The sequence below is a fragment of the Lynx rufus genome, unplaced genomic scaffold (assembly GCF_022079265.1).
Source record: "Lynx rufus isolate CCGP_SWC_20201006 ecotype Redwood Valley unplaced genomic scaffold, mLynRuf1.p SCAF_6, whole genome shotgun sequence".
Classification (NCBI taxonomy): Eukaryota; Metazoa; Chordata; class Mammalia; order Carnivora; family Felidae; genus Lynx; species Lynx rufus.
Genome location: NW_025814878.1, coordinates 15,689,102 through 15,702,612, shown reverse-complemented (window position 1 = coordinate 15,702,612; position 13,511 = coordinate 15,689,102). Strand labels below are relative to the sequence as shown.

Sequence of the window (13,511 nt, the reverse complement as noted above, 5' to 3'; positions counted from 1 at the left end):
GATGCTGCTTTCAATTCTTTTGGGTGTATCCACAAAAGCAGAATTGATAGATCATATGTTACTTCTATTTTTAATTTGTTGAGGAATCACCGTACTGTTTTCCACAGTGGCTATATCATCTCATTGCTGAATTTTTATTTTTATTCTTAATTTTTTTTTGATTTTTTAAATATTTATTAATTTTAAGAGAGAGAGAAAGAGAAAGAGAGAACACCCAAGTGGGGAAGAGGCAGAGAGAGAGGGAGCGAGAATCCCAAGCAGGCCGTGCACTGTCAGTGCAGATCCCGATGCGGGGCTTGAACCCATGAACTGTGAGATTGTGACCTGAGCCAAAACCAAGAGTCAGTTGCTTAACAGACTGAGCCACCCAAAGGCCCCTTAATGCTGAAGTTTTAGATAAACAGTTATTCTGTGTTGACACTGTTATGTGTGTCTAACCATCATCAACAGCCAAGCACTGAAGTTTACTATAATTTTGCTTCTTGTTTTTTTCATCTGAAATTAATAATTGCCTTGCTTTTATGTACTTAGGTTCCTTTGTACCTATTACTAATTCTTCCCACATTTTTCAATGACCTGACAGTATAATTTCTCACAAAGTCGATCATAGTAAGCAGTCTATTACTTCTAATATTTTTACTTAGAGACATTTCTTCTGCAGACATACTTTCTGGGCCATAATCCTGAGGATTTTCTGTGCTTTTCTCCTAGTTTGGAATCCCTATTTCATGGATCTAATGTGGGTTTGTCTTTTTTTTTTTTTTTTTTTTTTTTTGTGCGTGTTTTTCTTTTCTCTTTTGGGTTATTTCCTTGTTTTGTCCGAATGTATCCTTTGTTAGTTTCATCTAGTTAAAACAAAAAAACCTAGCCCTCATCTGACCCAATTCATCGGCTGTCTCTTTTGAGGTCTCTTCTCACCATTACCATGAAGGCCTGTTTGCTTCTCCCCCGTTTGCTTCTCTCTTGGCTCCCCTGTTTTCTGCTTCTTATATATATTTTCCTGATTTACAGTCTTGATTGTCCTTTTCCTATAAATACTTATTATAATACTGTAATAAGGACTCTGAAAAATATGGAGATATACAAGACTCCTTCTGCCCATAGTGAGTCTACAGAACAGGAGGACAGAAAACAAATATATGTAATACAAATTAATTTAAGTGTGTAACAAGATCACAATCCAAGGGCTTTTCCAGGATCCATGTTTTTTAAAGCTTTTTTTTTCCCCAAGAGAGCTGCATTAGCAGGGGAGAGGTGTGGGTGTGGGAGGGGGAGGGAAGAAAGAGAGAGAGAGAGAGAGAGAGAGAGAGAATATCTTAAACAGGCTCCACACTCAGCACACAGTTCATGGAGCTCAGTTCCACACTCCTGGACATGACCTGAGTTGAAATGAAGAGGCTGACACTCAACCGACTGAGCCACCCAGGTGCCCCCATGTGATTACTTTCTGGATAAAGAGGAGCAGTGACCTTTTATGAACTTAAAGCAAGGAAATCTAATTGGGCTGGGATGTTCTGAAGAAGGTGGTCCTTACCCCTGAAAGAATTGGCAGGATTTTGATAAGTGGAGGTGGTTAGAAGGACATTTTTATGTGGATATGAAGTTTTTGGGTGGACACAGTATTAAGAATATCCTAGAACAATAGGAGCATACCATGTTGATCTGAAGAGAGTTTTGGAGAGAACTAGGGAATAAGTTAGAAAAGTGAATTCGTGACAGATTGTGGAGGACATTGAGTTTCAGGAAAAGCAATTTGGGTTTATTCTAGGCAACCAAATGCTACTGGAGACTGTTTAGTAGGTAAATGCTCAGATGAGGTTGATGACTTTCTAGAATGGCTTATGAATGGGAACATAAAGCTTTCGTGCCTGGCTTTTTTGACTTAGCAAAATGCATTTGAGATTCCATCCATGTTGTTGCATCTATCAGTTTATTGTTGAGTAGTATTCCATTGTATGCATACACCACAGTTTATCTATTTACCACCTGATGATATTTGGGTGGTTACCTGTTCGGGGCCATTATGAATAAAGCTGCCTCAAAGATTTGGATATGGATTTTGTGTGAATATATGTTTTCATTTCTTTTGAGTAAATACTTGGGCGTAGGATTGCTAGATTGTTCTTGAGTACCTGGTTAACTTTATTAAAAAGGCTGTCAAACTGTTTTTCGATGGCGGTACCATTTTGCACTCCCATTTGCAATGTATGAGTGTGGCAGTTATTCTACATTTTCCCCAGTAGTTGGTATAATAATTTTCTAAAGCCATTCTAATGTCTCATTGTGGCTTGAATTTACATTTCTCTGATGAGTACTGATGTTGAGTATGTGCTTATTTACCATCCATGTGTCTTCTGTGATGGCCTGTTTAAATCTTTTACCCATTCATTTAAGAATTTGTTTATTGATGTGTGAAGATTGATGTTCATTGTAAAATCAAAGACTACAGAAAAGTACAAACAGGAAAGTGAACCACCTTAAATCCCAGCACCTAGAAATAACTGTTTTAATATTAACATTACAGGCATTTATCCTTTTATCTAAATGTACAGACAGTCCTGTATATAAGACAGATGGATGGATGCATGATGTATGGATAGATGAGTGGATGGGGTAGAAAATATATATAAATATAAATGAGATTATATTACACATACTGATTTTTTTATTGTTATATAGTTCACATACCATGAAATTAACTCTTTTAAAGTGTACAACTCAGTGATTTTTAGCATATTCACCATGTTGTGCAACCACAACAATACTCTTAATTTCAGAACATTTTATCACCCCAAAGAGAAACAATACCCATTAGCAGTCAATCCACATTGCCTTCTTCTCCAGTCCTAGGCAACAACTAATCTCTCTTCATTCTGTGTGGATTTACCTCTTTTGGAAATTTCATATAAACATGAATGGAATCACACAATATGTAGCCTCTTATGTCTGGCTTCTTCCACTTGGCATACTTTCAAGGTTGATACATGTTATAGCGTCTATCACTATTTCACTCCTTTTTATGCTTGAGTATATACTACATGTATACTACATTTTATCTATCCATTTCTCTATTGATAGACATTTGGGTTGATTCTACCATTTGGCTATCAGAAATAATGATGCTATATGAAAATTTGTGTGCAAGTGTAGATATATGTCTTCAGTTCCCTTGGGTTTAAACACTTAGGGTGTAATTGTTAGTATCCACTTTTAGCATTGTTTTTTTTTTTTTTTTTCTTATTATGGAGCTTTGAGGCATAAAAAGTTTTAAAGGTTGAATATACAGGAATGTATATCTCTTAAATGTTTAAATTTATTTATTTTGAAAGAGAGAGAGAGAATGCATGAGTGATCACAAGTGAGGGAGGGGCAGAGAGAAAGAGGGAGAAAGAGAGAATTCCAAGCAGGCTCCACGCTGTCAGTGCAGAGCCTGATGCAAGGCTAAGTCTCATGAACTGTGAGATCATGACCTGAGATGAAATCAAGAGTCGGATGCTTAACCAACTGAGCCACATAGTTGCCCCAGGAATGTAGTTGCCCCAGATACATTCCATGGACTGAAACTCCATGATAGTTCTATGTATTAGTTTTGACTTCGGTTTAATGAAGGGTTTATAGAAGCTTGATTTTCCAATGTTTTCCAAATGTAATATTATTAAATCAGTTTAAAGAACCAATTTGTATTGATTTGAGTTGTTTTAAAATATGTAAAGTAAGCCCTTAAAATTATTTTCATTTTATCATATTTCTTCAGATTTTACTGCTTCCTAGAATTCATTTAGTCACTTGTTGCATGAATATTTATTGATACTTCCTTTGAGTGTTAGGCATTATGCTAAGGTATTGAAATAAAATATCAGGGAATAACTTAATATACAATTAGGAGTTGTAAAATGGAGTCATGATTATTTTATGATATGGGTATTATTTTGTTCATATTTATATGTCTCTCTCCCTCTTCTCACTATTCACATCACTCCTCTCATTCAGAATTATTCAAGATACACAGATCAATAAATATCCCAGTTACATTAGGCACTTAAATAATAAAGGTTCCTCGGAAGCTGTTAATGTGTTTTTCGGGGTTGCACGGTCCAGACTGTCACACCGAAAGCCATGGAACCGTGTGTGTTGTGTTGTTACTTGCAGCGTTGGCGACAGACAGAGCGCCTTGGAAGCTGAACTGAGGACAGTGCAGGCCTCTCGTAGGGATCTGGAGAACTTCCTGAAGTGGATACAAGAAGCAGAGACCACAGTGAACGTGCTTGCAGATGCCTCTCAGCGGGAGAATGCTCTTCAGGACAGCGGCTTGGCCAGGGAGCTCGCACAGCAGATGCAGGCAAGTGCACGGGACACTGCACCCAGTGCTTTTATTTTTACTGCGCTCTTTTGATGCAGCTGCATGCAAATTTATTACCATTAAAAGGTGAGGTTGTTACCTAATTCTGTTAGGAGATCCATGCTCCCCTGTGAATAATTGGTTTCTGGAAATAAGATCTATAAAAATACTTTTACTTAATAATAGAGGAAAACCCCGTTTTATGGGAGTAATAATTGTTTATTTAGACTAAATAAACAATTCTGTTCTGTTCTTGTCATTTTAAGCCCTATTACACTTAGCCTTATTGAATCCTAAATTATAAGGGCACCTCCTTTTAATATGAAGTTGTTTCTTTCTCCATTTATTATAAAGTACTTAATATAAAAGCTGCAAAGGCTCTGTGGCTTAATTTACAACTACGAACATTAGGCTTAAGAACATTATTACTTTTATGTCATTAGCTCGATACTACGATTGTATATGGAGTCTGAGGTTCAACTATCTCTCCTCTACGAAACATGCTAACACAAAATCTCTCCTTTACAAAAGTTTATGAGAAATGTCACATAGCACATGTGTATCTTTCCTCTGCCCTCAAGTACAACTGCTTCAGTGCCCTTGAATTTACCATCTTTGTATAGAATGACCTAATCCGGCCAATCACAGGCCTTCTCATTTAGGACTTGGTGTGAAAACCTATTTTAATGGAGAAGTCTGCTTGTCTACCAGTTTCACATCTGCATATTTCTTTATGTCTTGTCAGTCTCACGTCATTCTGACAGTTATTATTTCTGATACGCTTGTGAACTCATGGCTCGGTGCCATCTGAGGCATGTCCGTCCTGTCCCGGCTGATCACTTGGCTCCTCAAGGGCAGACATTATGTTACTCCATATTGTTGCCTACCTAGTGTCATACGTGTACATTCTAGGTAAATACTGACCACTTCCTGTGGACCCTAACTTCACCATTATGAAATTCAGTGTGATGATCTTTTTGAGTCTTTTCTTAGAATTCTTTTCCCTTGAAATATCAGAATGTTCACAAATATACGAATCTGGTTAAAGGGTACAGTAGCTTTCTGGGAATTGTTCTTATTCTTTTTTTTTTTTAACATTTATTTATTTTTGAGACAGACAGAGAGAGAGAGAGCATGAACAAGGGAGGGTCAGAGAAAGAGGGAGACACAGAATCTGAAACAGGCTCCAGGCTCTGAGCTGTCAGCACAGAGCCTGACGCGGGGCTCGAACCCACGGACCGCGAGATCATGACCTGAGCCGAAGTTGGACGCTTAACCGACTGAGCCACCCAGGCCCCCCATAATTGTTCTTATTCTTACAAATTTTCTCTACATCTGAAATTATTTTCACTAAAAAATTATAAATTATGTTTTTAAAAGGACCTTTCAGGAATAGACTTCTTTGTAACTTGTTCCCATGTGTAAAGACTATTAGGGTATTTTAATGGTGGAGTCCTCAAGATTAATTTAATGAAAATCCATGTTTAATTACATTACTTCTCACTTTTTATTCATTGCATAATACACTTGTGACTTGGTAATGAGGGTGACTGAGCAACTATCGAGGTTAAATATGTCCTTTTGTCTTACCGTCTAGAATCTGAGGAAAACACCATACATGTTATTTGATAAAATATTTAGCTATCATCTCTTTTTCAGGGGGTTAGAGAGGGCTCTAACTGTAGGCAGATGCTAGAATATATTATTTTTTATGATTTAAACAACTGGAAGCCAGACTTATAAATGCTCACGGATGCTTACTTTACGTAATGGTGTTAAACTCAAAAGACACCAGGCTTGTGCATTTGAGGCTGCAACAGTGTATAGACAATGAGTGAAGGAGGCTTGACGTGAACCTTGATGATGAAGATCAGCAAAACAGACCTATTTTAAAGGTTGATAATGTCTTCTGGCACATTTTATCTTGGGATATATTTTTGCCATAGCCAAAATTCTTCTCAATACTTAACGAATACTCAAAACTGAGGAAATACATGTAAATGAAGATGCTTAAAATCTTTCCAAATAAAAATAACTAAGCCTAAGATTGCCTGTCTTCTGGCAACCAGCATCAAGAAGGAAAGCTTGCTGACTGAAATTATGGCATGTATAGTAAATGTCTCTCGAAAATAATTTAATGTTGCTGAAATTTAATGTTGTGACTCCTAAGAAGTATTAAAGAGGGGCATTTATTAAGAGCCTGTTACAGTGTCTTTGTCTAAGGATAAACACATGCATTTGTTTTTGTTTAGGGTATTTCCCATGATAGTAATTTGCATGATTTTTCACTGCTCTTTTTAAAAATGATCTTCATTTTATTTTATTTATTAAAAATATTGTCTTCTGTGTATTTATTTATTTTTGAGAGAGAGAGCAAGAGCACAAATAGAGGAGGGGCAGAGAGAGAGAGAGAGAGAGAGAGAGAGAATCTGAAGCAGGCTCCAGGCTCTGAGCTATCAGCTTAGAGCCTGATGCAGGGCTCGAACTCACAAATCCTGAGATCATGACCTGAGGTGAAGTCAGATGCTCAACCGACTGAGCCACCCAGGTGCCCCAAAATGATCTTCATTTTAAAACATCCTCTCTATTTTATTAAAAAAATGCTATGGCTTTATTTTTGGCACCTTATAAGTAGATGCATGTAGAGACTTAGTACCTTTTGCTTAGTATTCCTGAGATGAGAGAACTTAAATTATCCTGTGACTTTTTGTGCTGGTGACTCGTCCTTTTGTGGGAGTGAATAGAGAATGAAAATGCAAACTTTTTTGGGAAGGAAAAGATGTTTGTTGAAGAAAATAAATGTACAAACAAAAGTGCCTGAAATTATAAAATGCATTTTCTGGTGGCATGGTGGTGGTGGGGGTGGGTGGGCGGTTTAGGGGTGTGCTAAAAAAGGTGGAATGAGGGCCTTGGCTATGTGTGCCCTGTGCACAAGGGGTGTATGTAGAACTGCTTACATGTCACACTCGCTGTTTGTACTTGCTCCGTGTCTCATGACAGCTGGATACAGAGATAGAGGAGTATTTCATGAAGATGAAGAAGCTTATTCTGTATTCATCTTAAGGTAATTTTGGGTGAATTTTGATAAACGATAGTTTAGAAGCACAATGGAAGATGAAGATTCATTTCTGGGAGTATGCTATGATACATGCCATTTCTGTTAAGGATGGATGACCATTTGGATTTATGTATTTGTGTTTCATTGCCTGACTGCAAGGCGGTAAGGCTTTACTCCTCAGCAGAGCTGGCAAGAGAAAACCCAGTCCTTTGGAGAGAGAAGCTCCGAGTTTCTGAGTGGTTCAGGTCACAGAGGGTCTTGTTTGACTTGCTGAGTTTTTTATATCGTAACCCAGTGGCAACAGGGAGAAGTCATTGAAGAGTGTTGTTGAGCAAGAGGGTGATGCAAGGGGATTTGTGTTTTATAGGACTCTAGCTGATGGCATTGCGAGGAATGGGTTTGAACTGGGCAAGATTAATAGCAGTGCATGAGGTCTGGTAAGATAGTCTTGCAGCCATCTGGTGAGAGGTGATTATGACCAGAAATGAGGCAATCACAGGGGGAATAGACCTAATGTCTTGATAGTGTGGTAGAGAGGGAGAAGATTGCCAGGTGGGATTAGAGCCTGAGATGAGGAATAGAAGGAAAGAGCAAGTCAGGGCAAGGGTGCAAGTTGGTGTGGAGTGTGAATGAATGCTACGTTTCATTTGGACTATGTTGAAATAAGGTTTGTGAGTAACATCCAGGAGGAGATGCCCCAGTATGCAGCAGTCACTGTGTTTCTATATTTAGGTGAGGGAATTTGGCTAAAGTGCAGAAACTTTTTTATCCCCCCTTTGGAATGAAAGCCTACTATTGGCTTGCCTATCAGTTTATCTGTTCATTCAAACGCATTTATTCTCAATTTTCCTGTCTACGTTCTAGGATATTATTATCATTTTAATTATATTTCAAAATATAAGCTTTACATTTTGGCAGTAACGAATTAATAGAGCTAATCTGATTCTTTCCTGGAGAAAATCCTGCTGCCCTGCTGCCTTTCTGGGTTGTTCTTACAATAAGTAGGTGGCTGTTTTTGCTCTCGCACAAGATGTGTTTTTGGATTGTTATATTTTCATCTCCTGTGTTCTCTTTCAGCCTAATTTTCATCCTCTCACTCCTTAGGTGCAGACTTTGATGATTTAGATTGTTGCCGATCTTCCCTGGTACCCAGCTCCATAGCCAGCATTGTGTTTGGGGGGGCGGCGGTGGTATACCTCTGTTGTGCACACTTTATCTGCTGATTCAGGGACAGGAATTACAACTTCATATATTTTTTTTTGATAGCAGCTTTATGACATTTAATTCCACGTTTCACACAATCCATCCATTTAAAGTGTACAGGTCAGTTGTTTTTAAGTGCGAAAGGTATGTAACAATCACTACAATCAAACAGAACATTTTCCTCATCCCAAAAAGAAATCACATGCCACTTAGCTATCAATCCCCCATTACCAACCCTCTAACCCCCTGCCCCTAAATAATCACAAATCTACTTTCTGGTTCTGTATATTTGCATGATAACTTAATATTTTTAATTACATCATTAATTGACTGCCTCTTCCGATTCTGGCTTTGTAGAGATATTTTGATGTTGTTAGCCTATCCAGAGGGAGGCAGTAGAGGTTCTCAGTATAGACCTGCAGGGAAAAAAATATACAAGCAGAAGCAGAAAAATACACAAAAACACTGCTTGATAAACACAACAACTCTGTAAGACCCAATATAGGACTTTCAATCATGCTATAACATGAAGGGCTGAGAAAGCAGACAAAGTAAAAGAAGAGAAACAAATACTTTCAACACTGTATTTCTTTCAAAGAACCGTGACAACATTAGAGAAATAGCAGCCTTACCTGGGTTATTAGTTTGAGCAGGACACTGATAATGAGAAACGTCTGTCTTCTATTTCTGGCTGTGCCCCTTGACCCAGTCATTTAATCATTCTGGGTGATTTTGCTCATTTCCTAAGGGTACTTTACCCCAATTGATATTTGTAATAGTATCCAAGCTGCAGTGGAAAACACATCTCCCATATACACATACATATAAAACCCCCAAATTCTGTCCTGCGTTTTTATATCGTATAATCATGTTTTATATTTCTTACTCATAAAATTAAAACAGCTTTATGGCAAATAAAATGAGATCACGAAGATGCTGTGTAAGGGGAAACGTGGTAATTTAGAATGTTAGCAGTCAGTTACAGACTTTTTAAAAATTTTATTAACTTTACTGTTTAATTAGAGAAGTCCTAACCTAACATTAGAAATTCAGTTTCTAGTGGCTTTTCTCCTAGGCAAGCATCAGAGAGCCCACGGACGACACTGCTTTTAGGGTGCTGTAGGTAAAGCCACATACCCCCCCTCGCCACAGGCATTTTTTGTTTCGTTTTGTTTTAGATGATCTTGTTCTGAGACCTGTCTGGAGGTGATTTATAGCACTTAATGTATGGGCTGCTATCATTAGAGTCAGGTACGTTTCTGCTCTTCTCAAGATTTATAACAATGTCTATTCAGTCATCCCACAGAGCACGGCCCGAGCTGCATTCAGTCGGGGAGTGAACGCATCTCTCAGAGTGAGTGAATGAATGCCACTCCATCTCTTAATATAAACTAGCTTCAAGGCATGCACCGTGGTGATGTGTTGAATCTCCGTTCCCAGGAGATGTCTGCTATGTATCTGCAGCTTTAATGTTTCACTTAATATCCTTTTTGGCTACACAGCCAGAGCGCACTCCTCTCCAGCAGCAGGCAGCGTTTGGCTCAACAACTTGCTCATTGTCTGGCCATGCCGAGCTGAGCAAGTACCGGCTGTGAGCATCTGCTGGGGGGCTTTCTTTGTGGCGTTTGTATGTGTTTTTTAAATTGAGAAGAAGTTGAAGGAATACCAGCCTCCTTTTGCCTAGCATCTAAACCCCTGTATCTTTCAAATGCATTCCTGGAAACGAGCATGCTCAGAGAACTGGCAAATCATTGTCCAGTGACCGGGAGGAAATGATCATTGCTCTTCATTTATAATGCAAATTCTGAGGTGTCTCCAGAAGTGTGGTAAACTTAAAATGATGGCTGTGGTGAGAACATCTCTGCAGAAAGTTGTGGTTTTGTTACATCGTTTACAAAGGATGGCAGTTTCTTCTCCTCGGTATCAGAAGCTCTGTAAGGTAACTGAGTGATTGAAAATGAGGATCTCGGGTGTCTGACAATTCTACTGTTTCTCAGGCTCTAAAAACTAACCTTTCAGCGTTCTTAGCAAGGAAAGATTCCTTTTCTTAGTGACGGATTGTAAGAGCTGTTAAAGTGAGTTGCTTCATTAAATTTTGTTTAGGAATCTAAAACAAGTATTGTTTCAGTGCATATTTTATTTTGCATTTGACGAAAACCTATCTTCTGAGAAGGGCTGATAAACTGTTTGGAGAAAATATGGCAAAACTACATTCATTAAGACCTGTTACCTCCGTGATACTTTGTAGGGTCTTAATATTGCATGCTATATTAATTTTGTGTAAATTTTAGTAAATGTAAAAGAGCAGTTTAAAATAATCTTTCAGTAGATTACTTAAAAACTCTCCCTTTAGAGCTAATTGTTTTTTTCAATTAAAAAAAAATAAAGCACATTTTAGAAACTCCTAGACTGAATCTCATCGTAAAATATCCCCTATACTCTTGAATCTTCATATGCTATAGTTAAACTTGAAGAACTTAATTTTATTTGAACAGGTGGATTAAGTACACTTTCAGGAGGCAACTTGTTTGACAGTTGCAAATTTCAAATACTACGTCATCCTAATCATAAACCATTGAATGAGCTCCTGTATTAAAAAAAAAGTTAGCTCTTCTATTTTTCATCATCGTTTTGTTTGATTTATACCAGGTTCATAGTGCCTCATTACTTTTGTCAAAAACTCGAGCAGTTTGATCAAAAGGAAGGAATTCTACCAGGAATGTAAAGCAATTTATTATAGCACCGCAGTATCACATTCTTCCTTCACATCATGCTCTCAGTACCATTCTCAAGAATATCTTGTTGCCCTGTTAGCTGCCCAAACTCATTTGGAACTGGAACAACTGTCTCTAGGGCAATATTAATTTTCTGATGTTACAAAATAGGACATGTCCAGGCACCTAAACCGCATATTATGTAGTAGTGCATTGGGGGCAGGAGGAGTAGTATTGTATTAACTTTGTCATATATTTTTACCTTTTGCAGTTTGGTCAATTAAACGTATTTCTTTCCAGAAACTTTTTTTTTTTTTTAAGTTTTAGGGGACAGATGAGTAGTATGGCATTCTTTACAGAAATACTTCCAAATGTGTTCATTTGCATGAAGTTAATTAAAATGTAATATAACTTAATAATTAATTTAGTTACTAAAACCCTTAAATTAATTATTTCAATGTGTTGTGTTTTGGTTGACTTTAGATAATAAGTTTATTCTGGTATAAACACATTATGTATTTCAGGGACAGGCAGTTTTGATAACAATAAAAACTCATTCACTAATGCATGTTACTTTACCTCTTTAACTACAAGTGTGAATATATAAACCATTCTTTTTGTATTAGCTAGGTTATTTTTCTGATCCATTTGTATGCACACTTTCACAAAATCAAATACTTTTCTCAATTCATGTGATCCAAGTATTTAGTCTGAGGCAGGAAACAGTAGAAGTTCAGATACTAGAGAAAGTTACTTAGTTTCATAATTATACCCCAAATATGCACAAATTCAACTACTGAAGTCATCGGGTAAGTTATTCCCATGAGAAGTATGCTTTGGATAGATTTCTTGAGACTCATAATTTCCTAAAGGAAACATTAAAATTTAAATGTTGAGAATGAATGCTACTTTTGCTTTTAGAAAATTAAAACTTGTGTTATTTGCAGTTGGAATGTTATCTTCCACATTTCTTTCCTCAGATGCAGAATTAACAACTGCCCAGATAATGAAATGAGAAATATGCAATTCCAGTACTCTCCAGCAGGTGTCAATAGAAGGCAGTGATATATGAGATTTTGGTTAAGGAACTGAAGTCCAGAATAGGAAATGGCCAAATTGCTATGCAAAAACCAGATAGTAACAGATATTATTTATTTGCTTGGTTATGTTTTGAAAATTGATCTTAGTTACTGAGCTGTATTAACTTACATGGTATAAATAAAAGTCTTAGTTGCAGAACTAAATATTTAACAGTTGCTATCTCACATATTGACATAGGTAGGTATCTATTTATAGAAAATGAAAACACATAATTGTATTATAATTATCAGTAGTCTGTATTACTTCAGTGTTTAAACAAGTTTGGTATTTATTTGCTTTAAGACACTTTAAATTCTTTCCCCCTTAAATTGTCCATGTTATAATGACTGTCTCTCCCTATACCTCCTACATTGTCTAAATTTAGTTTCTTAGAAAGGAAATGCTGTAAGTTTTCAATGTTTCTTCATAAAAATATAGAGGTCTCTTGTAAATTACATTTACAGACCAAAGTGAATGAGAAAAAAAAATGTTGCATAATGTAAAGGAGATGTGACTCTTTTAAATTCATATCGGCAGTTTGAAATCCAGTGTCTGTTAATATTCTTATCCTCTTTTTTAGTCATTTTTAGGATCTCTCTTTTTACATATTATATTATTCTCTGTGATACCATGTCTTTGCTTATTTTCAAACTTCTTCTGAGTGTTAGAAAATAGTTCATGTGTTACACATTTGGAAATTTGTGTTGAATATTCTCATTTTATGTGTTTTCCTGTATGTTTTGAAGGGGGGGGAAATCATAGAAGGAGGCACCTGGAATTCATGGCTGTTGGAGTTAAAATGTGCTTTTCCTCTTCTCCACCTATTTACACATTCGCTTGTCTTTTTGCCTTTGAAAATATTTCTTCCTTATGGTACATCCCATAAAATTTGGTCAGGAAACTGAAACAGAAGTGTTGTTTATTTGGAGATATAATTAGCAGCAATGAAATTGCCCTGATGACCTAAAATCACCTCATGTTGGATGCTAATTCTTCCAGATTTGGTTTTGATTGCTTAGTTCCTTTAAAATATTAATAGAGCACAGCAAAAATAGAACTGAATGCAGGTGATTAAAAAATAAAATCGACTTTAATTTGTTTTCCTTGTTATCTGATT

At 36.9% G+C, this 13,511-nt stretch overlaps 1 protein-coding gene across 11 annotated transcripts in view; it reads left to right on the top strand.

Moving 5' to 3' along the window:
- UTRN (utrophin) overlaps nucleotides 1-13,511 on the top strand; it is a 574,142-nt gene that overhangs the window by 333,805 nt on the left and 226,826 nt on the right. For all 11 annotated transcript variants that reach the window (XM_047102476.1, XM_047102480.1, XM_047102475.1 and 8 more), the window contains one exon: nucleotides 4,150-4,339. In XM_047102476.1, the coding sequence (XP_046958432.1) occupies nucleotides 4,150-4,339 (190 nt within the window). The remainder of the gene's footprint in view (nucleotides 1-4,149; nucleotides 4,340-13,511) is intronic.